Here is a 16,615-nt window from a genome sequence, read left to right as displayed (position 1 = left end):
ATTACTATCTCCTTCCTGTCCACTAACCCCCTCATTTGGTTCCCACACCCCAACCACATTAGTCTAAACCCTCCCCAACATCATTAGCAAAAGACCCCCCCCCCCCAAAAGACATTGGTTCCACTCCAGCTCAGGTGTAGCCCGTCCAATTTGTAGTCCCACCTCCCCCAGAACCGGTCCCAATGTCCCAAAAATCTGAACCCCTCCCTCTTGCACCATCTCTCAAGCCACACATTCATTATGAATATGCTATCATTCCTACTCTGATTCGCACGTGGTACTGATAGCAATTCTGAGATACCTACCTCTGAGGTCCTACTTTTTAAACTTGGTTCCTAACTCTCTAAATTCTTTGCGTAGAACCTCACCCCATTTTTTAACAATATAAGTGGTGCCTATATGGAGTCTCGTTTTCAACCACAGAAACGCCTATCTACTTCCCTTACAATTGAATCCCCTATGACTATAGCCCTTTCACTCTTTTTCCTGCCCTCCTGTCCAGCCATGGTGCCATGAATTTGGCTACTGCTGCCTTCCCCGGTGACCCATCTCTCCCAACAGTATCCAAAACGGTATAAATGTTTTGGAGGGAGATGGTCACATGGGACACCTGCACTGCCTTCCTGCTCTTTCTTTACCTTTTGATCACACATTCCTTTTCTCCCTCAGCAATCCTGATCTGTGGTGTGACTAATTCACTAAACATGTTATCCATGACCCCCTCCCATCACGTATGCTCCAAAGTGAGTCCATCCACAGCTCTAGAGCCGTCATATGGTCTAACAAGAGAAGCGGCTGGACACACGTCATGCACATGAAGGAGCCAGGGACACCAGCTGTGTCCCTGAGCTCCCACATTGAGCAAGAGATGCATAACACAGGTCTGAGATCTCCTGCCATTTTTAATCTTAACCTTTACTTAAGTTTACCAGTGATCCCTGAAAGGTCACCACCTATGTCTCTACAATCTCCTCAGCTCTCTCCTTCAGAACTCTGGGGTGCAGTCCACTCAGATGATTTATCTACCTTCATACATTTCAGCTTCCCTAGCACCTTCTCCTCAGTGATGACCACTATATTCACATCTCTTCCCCCAACCTTCTTGAAGTTCTGGTGAAAACTGATGCAAAGTACCTACTCAGTTCCTCTGCTTTATCTTGGCACCCCATCACTACTTCTCCAGCTTCATTTTCTAGTGGTCCACTCTTTCCTTTCTCTTACCTTTTGGATATCTCAATAAACCTCTATTAAATTGCTAGCTAGCTTATGTTCCTATTTTATCTTCTTTCCTTTTATTGCATTTTTAGTTATCCTTTTTTAAAGGCTTCCAAACCTTTGACATCCCATTAGTCTACACCATACTGTATGCTTTTGTTTGTTTTTATGTTATCCCTGACTTCCCTTGATGAGCCAACTATGGCTAACATCACCTTAGTAAGTTCCTTCTTTCATGGGGTGAATTTTTACTGTGCCTCCCAAATTACCCCCAGAAACTCCTGCCACCACTTTGGGCTCCCCTACCAACCAGCATTGGTCAGCTCCTCCCTCAGGTCTTTGTAGTTACCTTTACTTAATTGTAATATTGTTACATCTGACTCCAGTTTCTCCGTCTCAACCTGCAAGGTGAATTCTACCATAATATATTGGTCACTGTCCCCTGGGGGTTCCTTCACCTTAAAAGCTCCCTAATCAAATCTGTCTCATTACACATCACCAAATCCGGAACTGACAGCTCCCCAGTGGGCTCTACCACAAGCTAACCTGAAAACCATTGCACAGACATTCCATGAATTCCTTTCCTTGAGATCCACTATCAATCTAAATTTTCTCACTTCACTTGCAAATTGAAGTTCCCCACAATTATTGTAATAATGCCTTTCTTAAATATCTTTTCTATTTCCTGATTTATTTTCTGCACTATGTCCTGACTACTGCTAGGAGGTCTGTAAACAACTCTCATTGGGGTCATATTTTCTTTTGCAGTTCCTCTAGTCTACCCACACAGATTCTTCCGACACTATGCCATTTCTTGCAATCGATTTAATTTCCTCTTTTTATTCATTAGGCAACCCACTCCCTTCTCCCAACTGCCTGTCCTTTCAGGAGCACGTGTATCCTTGAAATATTTATTTCCAAGCTTAAACCCTTTGCAGTTATGACACTGTGATATCCACAAAATAGTACCTGCCAATTTCAATCTGCACTGCAAACCCATTTACCTTGTATTGCATACTATATACATTTAATTATAACACCTTCAGTCTGGCTGCAACCTCTCATAGTAGTTCTTTATCTATTGTGCCTAAATTTGGATTCCGGGCCTTTTCCATATTCCATGGGCTAATACATGTTCTGGAAACTTTAATCTCTGCTATGCCTCTCCACCTATCGAAGCATTGGATGGCGAGGGAGTGGTGATGGAAGCGGCCCAGGACCTGTGTGGCTGTGGCAGAGTGGGAGGGGGAGTTGAAGTGTTCAGTCATGGGGCGATGGGATTGATTGGTGCAGCTATCTCAGAGATGTTCTCTGAAGTGCTCTGTGAGAAGGCATCCGGTCTCCCCACTGTAGAGGAGACCGCATCGGGAGCAACAGATACAAATAAATAACTTGTGAAATGCAGGTGAAACTTGGATATGGAAGACTCCTTTGGGGTCTTGGACGGAGGTGAGGGGGGAGCCCATCCCATCAGAACAGCTCCCTACTTCTCCAGTACTGGTGTAAATGCCCCATGAATTTGAAGCCATTTCTCTCACACCAATCTTTCAGCTGTGCTTTCACCTCTTTAATCTTGCTGACCCTGTAGCTCAGGTAGTAATTGAGAGATTATGATCCTTTTGATTATGCTTTGTAATTTTGCCCTGAGCTGCTCATATTCCCACTGCAGAACCTCTTTTGTCTTTCTACCTATATCAGTGGACCAGATCATCTGGATCTTTCCCCTTCCATACAACTTCCTCTGCACCCAGATGAAATATCCTGGATCTGGGCACCAGGCAAGCAACACAGCCTTTGGGCCTTTCGATCCTGGCCACAAAGAACAGTGTCTATTCCCCTGACTATACTATTCCCGTTTACAACTGCATTTCTCTTTTCTCTTCTATCTTGAATGGCTCCTTGCACTTCGGTGTTATGGTCAGTTTGCTTATCCTTCAGCTACCAAACAGACTCCCACCGCCAACAGCAAGGCCTAAACAACATTATGAGATACAAAATGAAGCAAAGCAAGACAGCAGATAAAGACATATCCCTCCGTGATGTGCTCATTGCTTTCTATGCTCGGTTTAAGTAGAATGCCAGCAGCATAGTGATGCCTGCCCCAGACATACCTTTCCCTCGGTCATCGCTGCAGATGTCATATGGAAATCAACTCAAGGAAAGCTAGGCATGGATGGTGTCCCTAGTCAACTCAGATTCTAAGAAAGCACATGCAATATGCCTTAATGACTACTGCTCAGTGGCTCTGACCTCAACAATCCAAGATGCTGGTCACGGCTCACATTAACTCCAGTCTCCCAGCCGACCTCAATCCCCTATAATTTGCCTATCAACATAACAGGTCCACAGTGGATGCCATATCCCTAGTCCTGTATTCATTCCTGGAAAATTTGGGCAACAAGGATACTTACATCAGTCTCCTGCTCATTGACTACAGCTCTGCTTCACACCATTATCTCCTCTAGACTGATATCAGAACTCCATGACCTTGGTCTTGACTCCCCCTTTGCAACTGGATCCTCAGTTCCTGACCCACAGACTGCAATCAGTGAAGGTAGATAGCTGCATCACCTCCACAATAACACGCAACACTAGGCGCCCTGCAGGATGCATCCACAGCACCCTATTGTACTCCCCGTACACCCAGATTGCATTGCCAAATTCTGAATGAACGCCACCTATAAGTTCACTGATGACACCACTGTAGTAGGACATATATCAAACAACAACGAGTAAAAATACAGAAGGGAGATAGGGGGTTTAGTGAAATGATGCAATGAGAACAATCTCTCTCAGTGACAGAAAAAATAAGAAATGATCATTGACTTTATTGAGAAAGGAAGAGAATATGCCTCCATCTACATCAATGGAAGTGAGGCCTAAAGAGTGGCCAGCGTCAAATTCCTCTGCATGTAGGTTTGCTCGCTGAGCTAGAAGGTTCATTTCCAGACACTGTCATCCTACTCAGTAACACCTTCAGTGGGCTCCAGGCAAAGCACCACTGATAATTCCTGCTTTCTATTTATATGTTTGGGTTTCTTTGGGTTGATGATGTCATTTCCTGTGGTGATGATCCATTCTTTTTCTCAGGGGGTGGTAGATGGGGGTCTAACTCGATGTGTTTGTTGATAGAGTTCTGGTTGGAATGCCATGCTTCTAGTATTTCTTGTGCATGGCTCTAGCTTATCTTAGGATGGATGTGTTGTCCCAGTCGAAGTGGACTCTTTCCTTATCTTTATGAAAGATAAGGAAGAACACCACAAGAGATTTCCATCAACTGTTATCAAATATATATAAAACTATGCTTTTGAAAGAAAGGAATAGATGTGATTTTGTAAAATGACTGTTTCCAAGTAGACTTACAATGGAGGAGAGGAGGCAGAGTCTGCAATCCACCATACCTGAGAGTTAAAACTCAGCTCAGCATGCAAAGGCTTTCTGTGTAAGTCGAATGCAATGAAATCTTAAATGTGCTTTTAAAAGGACAAGTTTACAACCTGTGCACACAGTAACTAGACAGTATCTTTCCCCATTGTTTAGTGTCCAAATTTGGGATGCAAATAGAACCCAAAAACATTGTTAAATAATATCCAACCGTGTATATGCATTATTTTAAAGGAAAGCTGCTTCAAAGAAGTCCAATAAATAAAGATTATTTTAAATTTTGAACATAAAAAAACACAAATAAGGAAATAAACTGCTGTTCATTCTGTGTTTATCTTATGAACTAGGCAACATAGGTAGAATCTCCTCTTTCCCAGGGTACAAAAGAATGACATTAGAGGGGTGCTCTTCCAACAAAAGCCACTGCCTCCTCAGTGGCTGGATGTCAGAATGCCAGCTTCTGATTGGCTAGCAGATCATATACAGGACCCCCAAGGGCCTTGAATCTTCGCAACGTTCTTCTGGTGGCCATGCCAATGCCCGATTAGAATGTGGTTTGGCAGCTCTTCCCTGAAAGAAGTAACATGGACAATCAACTTTATACAGCAATTAAATGCTGTTCATCCCAGTGCAAGCTTAAATGGTTAGGAGTTTCAGAGTCAAAGAATAGTATTGGGCACATTAAGGGTAGTTAATTCTACCATGCCGAAGACCCAAAATTTCTCATGAACTCAAGCTCTTTTTATTTCAACACATGTGCCTACAAATTGTTAAGCAAGTTGAGTTGTGAATTGTAGAACAGGCAGGCAGGAAGGTTGCACTCTTCTCAGCATCTTCTGAGGTCAAAGGTTCTAGCACCATATTTAAAGACCAACCCAAGAAGACTTCACATCTTGCAAGTCTGCAGCATTGCTTCCCACCATCCCCACCATGTCTCAGGTCAGACAAAAACTTGGCCCCTCTGTTTAGCAATGCCTTGATGGAAGTTATGTCCCAAGGCCATCCATCAAAAAGGGAGCTACTCTTCCCAGACATAATAGTATGCAGTCCTGCAGTCAGTCTAGGGAGAGAGGTTGCAGAGCAGGTCAGCACGAGTCATGCTTAGAAAAAAACCAAGATCTACTGCAGGAAGAGCATGGAAATCTCATACATTAAGCAATAGTAAGTGGCACATTTGACACACTTAAGGGCATTGCTCAGATTAACTGGACCACTGCCCTAGACCTGTAAGCCTCAGTATTCCATAGATGATTTGGCCTAAAGGTTTTACAGTCACTTCATGATGTAAATGTTCATTCTGGGCATTGTGCTTCCACTTACTTGCAAGAATCCTTCCAGGATTCAGATGCTTACACAGTCAATGCATGCTTATAAAGCTCTCATGCATCCATTGCCATCACAAACCATCTTTTTGTTTGTGTTTGTGGAATAACTAACTCCACAACATGAGAGAGGAGACCCAAACCAATGTGGGAGTGCCAAAATTTCAAATCATCAGCCCTTTTGAAGATCAGTCCATATGTCAGATAGTGATGGACTGTGACCATTCTATACTGATTAGGAAACAGGATTGTTACAATAAAAAACATTGCAGTCTGCTGTTCTTGGATGTATAGGCAGTGTTAGACATTGTTCTATGTAAGGGACTGTGCGTTTATCCCAACATACTCCTTTCCATCTCCACACAGGTACTGACAGCCACCAGATGAGGATAAAGGTCACATCCTGCTCCACCACTTCTGAGAATCTATTGTCTTTGAAACATCAGGAGAGAGACTGGCACAGCATTTAACTGCTAACTCCACCAGCACAGACACATTCCCCTCATTATATCCATTATCTAGAAGAGATGCAGGGCACAGTCTGGTGGTGCCACACTGACATAGGTCTGAGGATTTTTTTACTCAGAGGTGTGCTCAGCCCCATGCAGATGATGTGCTTTTGTACGCAGCCATAAGTGACATGATAAACACGTAGAGATTCCAGAAGCACTAACTTGATTAGAGTGAAAGCTCACAATCACCTTGGACAGTCAGGTCCAGAACAGCCTGTGGCTGGAGACATACGCTCACACCTGCACTCAGAGGGAGATTTGCAAACTCTAATTCACTTCAGATGCCCCTTAATATCAGGGATACAAGGAAGTGCCAGCAGGGACCCATAGCAAGGTGAAGCACCAGCCAAGAGTCTGTGCAGTATCATTTGAGAACATGCCAAAGGTGTCCTGCTTCTGTACTTCCCCACTACCGGTGATGCCATTGTTTAAAACAGATTGGCCCAAGCAGAGTGCAGTTGAATCTGTGCAGGAAATTTTTAGCAGGCTGCCTAGGCCCTCTAATTATCACAGCATCAGGGTATACCAGTGAATAGGCTCTCGCCACCTCATCTGGGGATGTCAGGTAAGCACCTGAACACAGTGGTCAGCAACAAAAGATGAAAAATGTTTTGAACACATATGGGTATCGTGTGTTCATTACCTGTAACTGCTATTTACTTCTGTAAACATGTAATCACTCGCACTGTTGTTACAAGTGCTGCAGTCACACAATGCCAAGAACTGCTGAAATGCATAACTGAGATATGGAAACTTTAATTCTTTAGTGAGATGGAAGGGAAATGCTTGGATTTGTGCAGCCTACAACTGTGGAAAAACAGTCACAGAGGAAGCTGAGCAATCCTATAATAATGCAGCAAAGGAACCTAATGTTATAGAGTCATACAGCATGGAAGCAGAACCTTTGGTTCAACTAGACCATGCCAAACATAATCTCAAACTGAACTAGTCCTACCTGTCTGCACTTGGCCCATATCCCTCCAACCATTTCTCATTCATGTAATTATCCAAATATCTTTTAAATGTTGAAAATTTACCTGCATCCACCCCTTCCTTGGATGTTCATTCCACAAGTGAACCACCCTGCAAAAAGGTTGCCCCCACGTGTCTTTTTAAAATCTTCCTCCTCTCACCTTAACAATATACCCCCTAGTCTTGAAATCTCCCACCCTAGGGAAAAGACACCTGCCATTCTCCTTATCAGTATCCTCATGATTTTATAAACCTCTACAAGATCACCCCGCAACCACTTAGTTTCCAGTGAGAAAAGTCCCAACCTATCCAGTCTCTGCTTATAATTCAAACCTTCCATTTCCAGCAATATCCTGGTAAATCCTTTCTGACTTTCTTCAGGATAATAATACCCTTCTGATAACAAGGTAACCAGAACTGGACACAGTACTCCAGAAGAGGCCTCACCAACATCCTATACAACTGCAACATGATGAGACCCAGGACTTTAGGGATAGAGAGGGAATAAAGCATCTATTGACGTCAGATAGGATGTGACAGAACTGAGGAGCATTCTTTAAGATGACTGTTCCTTATTTTGCCTCCTCATTGCTCGATGCAAGGCCTACAATCCTGCTCACCTCCCTTCTGGTGGGTGTACGCACTATGGTGCTGCTACAGTTGTGCCAATACAAAGCACAAGTACAAAGGCTTGCCTTGTCCTTACATTTTAATATTTAAGTGCTCACAGTACTAGCAAACTGGAATAAAATAATCTTTATTTAAAACAATGGTGCAAAGCGAAAAGATTCTCAATTAAAGAGCTATGTCCCGAAGAACAAGTAGTGGCTCCTTTCAGCCAGTTGGTTTCTCCAATAAATCATAAAAGCTACTGATGATAAGTCAAGAAAGTCCCAGTCTCATGCTCTCTTTGAACAATTCTGAGCTCTATGCCTATTTGATAATTGGCCAGTTTGGAGGGTGGAGGTGGGCTACGAGTCTAAAGTATGCCCCTGAGTTGCAGGCTTCTAAACCAGGGGATATAGTTATTTTCTATCTACCTTCACCCTTCCCCTGGATAGCATGGCTTCCACCTTACAGAGGGTGGTGGGAAACTGGAAATCATTGCCTGGAAGGGTGGTAGAGGCAGAAACCCTCCTGAAGAAGGGCTTATGCCCGAAACGTCGAATCTCCTGTTCCTTGGATGCTGCCTGACCTGCTGTGCTTTTCCAGCAACACATTTTCAGCTCTGATCTTCAACATCTGCATACCTCACTTTCTCCTTGCAGAAACCCTCATGCCAATGAAGAAATATTTAAATGTACACTTGCGATGCCAAGGCATGCAAGACTATGGGCTAAATGCTGAGAAGTGGGATTAGGTACTTATTTTTGACCGGCGCAGACTCAATGCGCTGAATTGCCTTTTTTGGTGCTGTAGACCTCTATGACTGCCTTTGTACTTTAGACCTTGGTATAAAGGCAGCATTCCATTAGCTTCTCCTTGCCTACCAATAAGGAAATGCAGCTAAGAACACCTTCAGGATAAATCAATAACCAAATTTCTGCTATTTCAACTCCATTTCAATTTGTTGAATTTGGTGCACTTACCCATTGAGATAAGCAGATAATCTAAATATTACTTAATGTATTATCAAAGCATTCTCATGATTAAAAATTTCTGTTGCCATATTCTATAAATGTACTGTAATAAAGTATTATGCCCGATAGGTACTCATTAACTTGGATGAGAATCACATCCTTCCTTCTGTCAGCTAACCCAGGACCCAGCTGAGGCCCTTAAGTGGTCAATTAAATAACAAAAAAACTGGTTTGTGTGTAATCTCAGAGGTTTACTTGGTTGAATGGCTTGAGCTTTGGAAAATTCTTCACGGCTTTGTCTTCTCACCTTCAGTGCTCATAAAGAGTAATTATTTTATGCAGGGAAGAAAGTAACCGATAACAGTAAACAATAAATTGTATTGCAAATCCTTCCCTTAAATCAGAAAAAAAATTCAACTCACTGAGCTAATATTTTCATCTGTCAATCAAAAGAACTAATTCACAAACCACAAGAATGAAATTGTCTGATGAGAAGTGTCTGAGAATTAACAAACTTCATATCTTGAATTGTACTACAACATTATAATGGGTCAAGAAGTTAGACTGAATCAGTTTATTTCAACTGATAACGTTGGAATTATATAGAATAATATATCAGTATAGATTCTGATAGATTTATGTAATTGGTGAGTAGAACTGAATTATTCTCCTGAAGGCAGAACTGTGGTGTCATGACTACCACCTTTATGGCTGAGATGTTTGACAACTTTACAAAGGAAACCAACAGCCCTTACTAATGTGAATAAATTATTGATTCAACACAGAATTTAAAACTTCTCCAACAGATGGCCTTGAATTCTTGAATAATATTTAAAGTTTGAGATGAATAATACCAGTGCACAGAAATAGTACATTTTTCTCTCTTTGAAATGAGGGCAAGCTTCAAATATCTTCAAGACATGTGAGCCAGGAAAAATTCTGGGTTCTCTGAACTATCAAACAATGAATCTTACTCCTGGACAGACTTCTCTGGGATCCCAATCTATGATTTGCATGTGAGGAACCTGTAAAATTCTCCACGTGGAGAAAGTGAGGACTGCAAATGCTGGAGAATCAGAGCTGAAAAATGTGTTGCTGGAAAAGCGCAGGTCAGGCAGCATCCAAGGAGCAGGAGAAGAAGGGCTTATGCCCGAAATGTCGATTCTTTAGTATAGATTAGATTAGATTTACAGTGTGGAAACAGGCCCTTCGGCCCAACAAGTCCACACCGACCCGCCGAAGCGAAACCCACCCATACCCCTACCCCTACATTTACCCCTTACCTAACACTACGGGCAATTTAGCATGGCCAATTCACCTGACCCGCACATCTTTGTGACTGTGGGAGGAAACCGGAGCACCCGGAGGAAACCCACGCTGACACGGGGAGAACGTGCAAACTCCACACAGTCAGTCGCCTGAGTCGGGAATTGAACCCGGGTCTTCAAGCGCTGTGAGGCAGCAGTGCTAACCACTGTGCCACCGTGCCGCCCAGATTCTTCTGCTCCTTGGATGCTGCCTGACCTGCTGCGCTTTTCCAGCAACATATTTTTCAGCTCAAATTCTCCACGTGGCCATGTAAAGGCCACTTATCACCCAGATCTAAATATTGAGGCAAGTGAAGTGGCTTGGGGACAAAGGAAACCATTGAGCATGGGTGTCAGGTGGGGAGCGGATATGGGGAACCTCCATCACTGGCTCCTTTTGAGATCAGGAACCCTTCCCAAAATTAGCGTACCGTGGGGTGTCAACTTCTTGGCTTGCTCTCCCATCCCTGCCACAATGTGACAGACATACCTTTGGTCTGTGGCTCCAGCATTTTAACAAGAGGGACTGCTTGCTGTCTGTAGCCCAGCAGCGGCCAGTAGCTCTCAGGCATGGGACTTCGGCTCATGGGGCAGCCAAAATTGGAAGCCACACCATCACAAATAAAAAAAAACTAGCCTCTTCACCCACAGACGGATACTGTAATTGTATAAGTTTTGACATCAGCCATTCCTGATTGTTATCAATCAACCTTCTTCTTAGAATCTATTAGAGCCCCACTTTACTCATAATATAAATCTTGCAGAAGCATCACATATACCAGATTTTGATATCTGACCGGAGGGTAACATTTTCAAGGAGAAGGGATGTATTGTCTCATATTCCATTTTCAATTCAGTCCATTTCTTGGAAATTGTTGTACAGGGGCACATATGTCACTATAACGTGTATTGTGCAGCATCACTGACCACGGGGTGCTCACGAGTTGGCTGAAAATAGCACGGCAGGTGAGGTATTCAAGGCTTCCTGGCTGTTCTCCATCAACAGATATACAGTCATCATCTTTGTGGGTTGGAGGCCTCAGCTGGATGCCAGGCACATGATGGAGTCAGTAGGGGACGGGGTCTTTGAATGGAGTTTCCCCAGGCAAGAAAAATATCAGCAAATAGTTGCTCACAGACAGTGCAGCTCAACATTGTTGGGGTGATTCTTCCTCGGAAAAAAATATACTGGTACACACAGAACAGAGGGTTGTGGTGGGAGTGTTTCTTTTCAACCCTGCCCCTTTAGCAGATAAGTTAAAAACAGAAAAACTCATGTATAATTAAGCCCCCTAGCCAGTAATGGGGACCAAAGGGTTTAATGAGAGAGAGGAACTGAAGGAAATCTGTATTAGTAGAGGAATGCTTTTTGAGAAATTTTTGGGAATGAAGGCTGATAAATCCGCAGGGCCTGATGTTTTACATCCCAGAATGCTTAAGAAAGTGGCCCTAGAAATAGTGGCTATATTGATGGTCGTCATCCGATATTCTTTAGACCCTGGAACAGCTCTAACAGACTACAGGGTAGCTAATACAACACCACTATTTCATGGGAGAGAAGGGGGGGGAGAGAGAAGGGGGGGGAGAGAGGAGGGGAGAGAGAAGGGGGGGGAGAGAGGAGAGAAGAGAGAAGGGGGGGGAGAAGAGAGAAGGGGGGGGAGAAGAGAGAAGGGGGGGGAGAAGAGAGAAGGGGGGGGAGAAGAGAGAAGGGGGGGGAGAAGAGAGAAGGGGGGGGAGAAGAGAGAAGGGGGGGGAGAAGAGAGAAGGGGGGGGAGAAGAGAGAAGGGGGGGGAGAAGAGAGAAGGGGGGGGAGAAGAGAGAAGGGGGGGGAGAAGAGAGAAGGGGGGGGAGAAGAGAGAAGGGGGGGGAGAAGAGAGAAGGGGGGGGAGAAGAGAGAAGGGGGGGGAGAAGAGAGAAGGGGGGGGAGAAGAGAGAAGGGGGGGGAGAAGAGAGAAGGGGGGGGAGAAGAGAGAAGGGGGGGAGAGAGAGAAGGGGGGGAGAGAGAGAAGGGGGAGAGAGAGAAGGGGGGGGAGAGAGAGAAAGGGGGGGGAGAGAGAGAAGGGGGGAGAGAGTGTGAGAGGGAGAGAGTGTGAGAGGGAGAGAGTGTGAGAGGGAGAGAGAGTGTGAGAGGGAGAGAGTGTGAGAGAGAGAGTGTGAGAGAGAGAGTGTGAGAGAGTGTGAGAGAGAGAGAGTGTGAGAGAGAGAGAGTGTGAGAGAGAGAGAGTGTGAGAGAGAGAGAGTGTGAGAGAGAGAGAGTGTGAGAGAGAGAGAGTGTGAGAGAGAGAGAGAGTGAGAGAGTGAGAGAGTGAGAGAGAGAGAGAGAGAGAGAGTGAGAGAGAGAGAGTGAGAGAGTGAGTGAAAAAATAGGGAATTATATACCAGTGAGTCTGAAGTCAGTAGTGGAGATGATGCTCGTGCTTATTATCAAGAATTTTACATAGAGCACTTAGAAAACATTGTCAGAATCATCCCCAGTCAGTATGGATGTACAAAAGGGAAATCATGCTTGACAAATACAGCATTCTGGAATTCTTCAAGGATGCAACCAGTAGAGCTGTTTGGGAGAGTCTGTGGTTGTGGTTTATGTGGACTACCATAAGGCATTTGATAAAGTTCTACATTACAAACTAATGTGTAAAATTACAGCACTTGGGATTGAGAATAGTGTATTGACATGGATAGAAAATTGTTGAGCACACAGGATAACAAGGAGTAGGAATAAATGGTTCTTTTTCTGATTGGCAGGCAGTGACTAGTGAGCTACCTCAGGGATCATTACTAGGACCCTGCTAGTCACAATATGCGAGGGAATTAAATGCAATATCTCAAAATTTTCAGATAACATAAATCTTGTGGAAGGGTTAGCTGTAGGAGGATGCAAAGGTGTTGCAGTGTGATTGGGTAAATCATGGCAGATGTGAGGTTATCCACTTTGGTAGCAAAAATAGGTATGCCAATTTTAACTTGAATGGTTATAAATTGAGAGAAGGAATGGGTCTGGGTGTCCTCATGCACCAGTTGCTGGAAATAAATGTGCAGGTTTTTCTTTATTCACTCATGGGATGTGGGCGCCTCTGGTTCGGTCAGCATTTATTTCAGAGTCAACCACATTGCTGTAGGTCTGGATCATATGTAGGCCAAACCAGGTAAGGATGGCAGTTTCCTTCCCTAAAGGATATGAGTGAACCAATGGGGTTTTCCTGACAACCGGCAATGGATTCATGGTCATCATTAGATTCTTAATTCCAGATTCTGACTGAATTCAAATTACACCATCTGCTGTGGCAGGATTTGAATCCCTGTCCCCAGGACACCAATGTCTCTGGATTAACAATTCGGCAATAATACCACGAGGCCATCACGTCCCCATGGAGTAGATAGTAAAGAACACAAGATGTATGTTGGCCTTCACAGCAAGAGGATTCAAGTACAGGAACAAGGATCTCTTGCTACAATTATACAGGGCATTAGTTGGGCCATATCTTGAATACTGTGTCCAGTTTGGGTCTCCTTATCTGAGGAAGGATGCTTTTAATATTGAAGGACTGCAGCAAAGGTTTATAAAACTGTCTCCTGGGATAGCAGAACTGACCCTTGAGAAAATATTGAGTTTGTTAGGATGGATTTAGTGGAGTTTAGAAAAATAAGGGGGTATATCATACAAAATTCTCACAGGACTCGACGGTTTTGATGCAGGGAGGACATTCTCAAATGGTGGGGGAATCCAGAACTAGGAACACAGCTTAAGATGGGGTAAACCTTTTAGGACTGAGATATGGACAAATTTCTTCACCCAGAAAGAGAATGGTGAGCCTGTGGAATTGACTATCACATAAAGTGGTTGAGGCCAAAACATTGTGTTTTCAAGAAGGAGGCAGATATAACTCTGGTGGTGAAAGGGACCAAAGAATATGGAGGGAGTGCAGGATTAAGATATCGAGCTGGATGATCAGCCATGATCATATTGAATGGAGAAGCAAGTTCGAGGGGGTCACATGGCCTGCTCCCATATACTTCTTTATATCTATTTTCTATGCCTGCAGTTGAAGATAAGACATTTTAATAAGATGTTCTGGAGTAGGTTCTAATAATAAATTAATAATTGGAATATAGAAACCATTATGCCTTAAATGTAAATGCTTTATGGTATTTTCAGTGATGCAAGTCCCATGAATGGAAGACAGACAAAGAAGAAACATGCCAAGCTTTATAATTGGCAAAATATATTTGCATAACCACCAAAAATGCTCATTTTATTCAATAGATGCCATCAAATAAATGATTTGAGTATGTACAATGGGTCTTCAGTCAATTTTAAATAAAACAAATGAAGAACAAACATACCTGAATCAAGAAGTGAGGAATTTTCAGGATCTTTAATACTTCTGTGCAACAGATTTCCACAAAAAGAAGTTGCCTAGTAAAGAGATTACAGGGAAATCACTATAATCATACAAATATGAAACATTATTAGACAAGAAATTATCACTGGTGATATTAAAGAAATGAATCCTGTGTGCATTTGAATGACATGGCATCACAATGGCTCAGTGGTTAGCACTGCTGTCCCACAGCGCCAGGGTACTGAGTTCACTTCCAGCCTCAGGAGTTTGTACATTCGCCATGTGTCTGTGTGGGTTTCTTCTAGGTGCTCCAGTTTCCTTCCACAATCCAAAGATGTGCAGCTTAGGTGAATTGGCTATGGTAAATTGCCCAAAATGTTCAGAGATGTGTAGGTTAGGTGCATCAGCCAGGGGTAAATGTAGAGTAATAGGGTAGGGGAATAGATTTGGGTGGATACTCTTCGGAGGGTCAGTGTGGACTTGTTGGGCCTAATGGCATTCTATTCTATTCCATTCCAACAAAATTGGAATAGAATAGAATTTTCATTCCAAATACTAATGCATTTCAATAGAATAAAGGCCCTGTAGAGATGCCTGAAGAATGCCAAACAGATTTGTGAAGCTTTCAGGTGCTAATGTTACAATATCCAGCCTTATATTTTTAAGCAAATTTATTTTCAAATACCATTAGATTTCAGTCATAGTGCACAATGTACTTTACAAAGGTCGCAAACATCTCATTTTTGGGATAAAATATTTTAAAAATATTTTAAATCCTATTCTGCAATAAACTTAAATATGTCATTCATGTTAATATTAAATTAAATTAAAAATGTTTTGGCATCCATTGTCAAGACAATTCGTGAGATTTTGGTACTTCTTTCCTTCTAATTTTTCCCTATCTCCAACTGAACTTGCTAAAAGGAATTATTTTCATGGAATAAACTATTTAATATATCTAGCAGGCAAGTGATATTTACAGTTTCTGCTTTAAAATGTCTTTCTTTTAACCATGTGAATCTATGTATCAATATATGCAGCAATGTACTAGTGCCTGTAAATATGTAATTTTAAAATATAATCTCCAGACATGTTATCAAATTCACTACAATTTAGTGTTGTGTGTTATTGGCACCTATAATGATTACTTTCTTAATTATGCTGTTACAGCATTGTCGTCTTGATAAATTCTTTTGAGAACATTAATATCTCAACAATCATCAGAAAAACGCATAAGGCAAGTACCTATCACATTCAACTTTTGCAAAATGAAAATATGGTAACTGAATTCATCACCATAATCTCAAGAAATTGTTAATTTCCAGAGCACTTTATAACCACACTACAGGAATTAATTTCTCTCATGTGTATGGCCAAAACCTGTTAATTGAAATTTATTTTGCCTCCTCGACAACTGGATAATAAACCTTAGTGTCAACAAAGACAGATTTCAACTCCAGCCTCTGAGCAGGAATTGTAAATGTAAATCTTGCTTAATTGTACCCTCAACTAACAAGCCAACTATAGATACCTCACTGCAGCCTGGCTGAGATCAATTATGTTGTATAGAACTGGGATGAAAGCTTGAACAGCCATAATCATTGTGATTCAATTGGCAGCTGAATAAAGAATCTGTCAGTCATTTCTCTGAAACACGGAAAGAATCATTCCCTGATTGTATCAAAACAGATTTTTTTTTGCTTTTACAGAACTCCACTTGCAAGGAAAATGTGAGCTTTCTATTGTTTGGAGTAAAATCCCATTAGTTTTGACATGGCTTTTCACCATCATCATGATCAATACTAGACTGCATCAATCTTTTTAGTAAAAATACGAATAAACTGTGGGATACACTTAGCAAAGGATCCTCCCTTTTCTCTAAGCACACTGGGTTACTTTTTTTTTGTTTAAAAAAGCGGACAATCTCACAACCAGGATATAATTCCATATCACTGACGAATGAACAGCAAGCTGCTTGAC

At 42.5% G+C, this 16,615-nt stretch overlaps 1 protein-coding gene across 4 annotated transcripts in view; it reads right to left on the bottom strand.

Annotated features, from left to right (window-relative positions):
* inpp4b (inositol polyphosphate-4-phosphatase type II B) overlaps nt 1-16,615 on the bottom strand; it is a 917,060-nt gene that overhangs the window by 234,342 nt on the left and 666,103 nt on the right. For all 4 annotated transcript variants that reach the window (XM_060851719.1, XM_060851718.1, XM_060851720.1 and 1 more), the window contains one exon: nt 14,637-14,709. In XM_060851719.1, coding sequence (XP_060707702.1) covers nt 14,637-14,709 — 73 coding nt within the window. The remainder of the gene's footprint in view (nt 1-14,636; nt 14,710-16,615) is intronic.

The sequence above is a fragment of the Hemiscyllium ocellatum genome, chromosome 36 (assembly GCF_020745735.1).
Source record: "Hemiscyllium ocellatum isolate sHemOce1 chromosome 36, sHemOce1.pat.X.cur, whole genome shotgun sequence".
Classification (NCBI taxonomy): Eukaryota; Metazoa; Chordata; class Chondrichthyes; order Orectolobiformes; family Hemiscylliidae; genus Hemiscyllium; species Hemiscyllium ocellatum.
Note: the sequence above shows the minus strand (reverse complement) of the source record. Positions and strands in the feature narration are given on the sequence as shown.